General features: G+C 39.5%; 1 protein-coding gene across 1 annotated transcript; it reads left to right on the top strand.

Moving 5' to 3' along the window:
• Positions 1-803: 803 nt before the first annotated feature.
• Positions 804-1,631, top strand: LOC136271911 (coiled-coil domain-containing protein 1-like). Its single transcript, XM_066072494.1, has 2 exons — positions 804-887; positions 1,245-1,631. Exons 1-2 carry the CDS (start codon positions 804-806, stop codon positions 1,629-1,631), a joined length of 471 nt encoding a protein of 156 aa, XP_065928566.1.
• Positions 1,632-1,972: the final 341 nt, after the last annotated feature.

Here is a 1,972-nt window from a genome sequence, read left to right as displayed (position 1 = left end):
TTCACAGATTAATAGAGATAGAAAAAGAACACTGTCCAGCTGCAGCATATGCCTTCATGACAGGAAATGATTTCAGATATGTGTAGATTCAAATTTACCAATTTGGTTTCTTTGTGGGTTTATGCAATATATCTAGATTCACCATACAGGTGCCATTATTTTTTTGATAAATGGTTTATTCATTTGACTTTTAAGTTTGATTTTCCAGTTAACAATATTATTAGCTGCCTTAAAACGTTTTAAAATGATTGTTTTGAAATGAATATATTCATTTGCTGAATTTTATCTTCCTTTATTTAACCGTAAACCATAAAAATGATAAACGCAAAAAATTGAGTGGCAAGTTATTATATTAAAATGATCAAAATTATGATATCAAAATAAGATGCTTAAACAATGGCAAAAGTAAAATAATAATGATTACATTACGTATATGTCCTGAGTGAATGTCTTTTTGACTTCAAAACTATTACTTTGATATATTCAAACAATATTCCCACACTTTTTTTCAATTACACCTCATTCAACTATAGACAAAAACTTCCTACAACTTCAGGATCAAGTTATAGTATATGCCTTTGGCGTCTTTTTTAAAGTCTTTGAATACATGTCTAGCATTTTATGTATAGTACATACATACATGTGGAATAATGCATAGTGGAACACATGGCTCAGAGGTTATGGGTGTTAGACCATTAACCGAAAGGTTTCTGGTTCAAATACTGCTGTGGTCCCTTGATGTTGTGCGTTGTGCACTTAAACAAGGCACTTTATCAACATTGTCTTAGTCCACTTAGCTGAAAATGGGTACAGGCTTTTGCTGGGGGCTACCCTGCGATGGACTGGTGTCAATGACTCTTATCCGCTTATTACCACATAAACTGGGGGTAAGCACCGGCCATATGCGCTTTCATGGCTAGGGGGGGGGGGGTGGTGGTATAAATTTAACTAACATACATACTAGAAAAACATTCTGTTCAGCTATTCAGTTGTTGTGACAAGACCAAGAACAAAGTCTTGGTACATCTGTACATGTATGTAGTAATGAGTTATTTTTATACTGATCGAGTCATTATTTTTCTATACATTTGGGATGTACATGTGATGAAGAGAATGACAGATGTAGTGAATTGAGTGACAGATTTGGTGGATGGAGTGACAGATGAGGTGCATGAGGTGACGGATGTGGTAGATGGATGGATGGATGTAGTGAATGGAATGACAGATGTTGTGGATGAGGTGAGACATTTGGGGATGGAGTGACAAATGTGGAGGATGAGGTGATAGATGTTGTGGATGGAATGACAGATGAGGTGGGTGAGGTGACAGATGTGGTGGATGAAGTGACAGATGTGGTGGATGAAGTGACAGATGTGGTGGAGGGAGTGACAGATGTGGTGAATGAGGTGACAGATGTGGTGGATGTAGTGACAGATGTGGTGGATGTAGTGACAGATGTGGTGGATATGGTGACAGATGTGGTGGATGAGGTGACAGATATGGGTGATGGAGTGAATGATGTAGTGGATGAGGTGACAGATGTGGTGGATAAGGTGACAGATGTGGTTGATGGAGTAACAGATGTGGTGGATGAAGTGACAGATGTGGTGGATGGAGTATCAGATGGTTGATGGAGTGACAGATGTGGTAGATAATGGGACAGATGTGGTAAATGAGGTGACAGATGTGGTAAATGATGTGACAGATATGGGTGCCGGAGTGGACAGATGTGGTAAATGAGGTGACATATGTGGTGGATGAGGTGACAGATATTGGTGATAGAGTGACAGATGTGGTGGATGAGGTGCCAACTGTGGTGGATTGAGTTACAGATGTTGTGGATGAGGTGACAGATGTGGTAGATGAGGTGGCAGATGTGGTGGATGACATGACAGATGTGGTAAATGAGGTGAGAAATGTGGTGGATGAGGAGACAGATATGGGTGATGGAGTGACAGATGTGGTGAAGTGA

The sequence above is a fragment of the Magallana gigas genome, chromosome 9 (genome assembly GCF_963853765.1).
Source record: "Magallana gigas chromosome 9, xbMagGiga1.1, whole genome shotgun sequence".
Classification (NCBI taxonomy): Eukaryota; Metazoa; Mollusca; class Bivalvia; order Ostreida; family Ostreidae; genus Magallana; species Magallana gigas.
The sequence above is the reverse complement of the archived record's forward strand: the minus strand, read 5'-3'. Positions and strand labels throughout refer to the sequence as shown.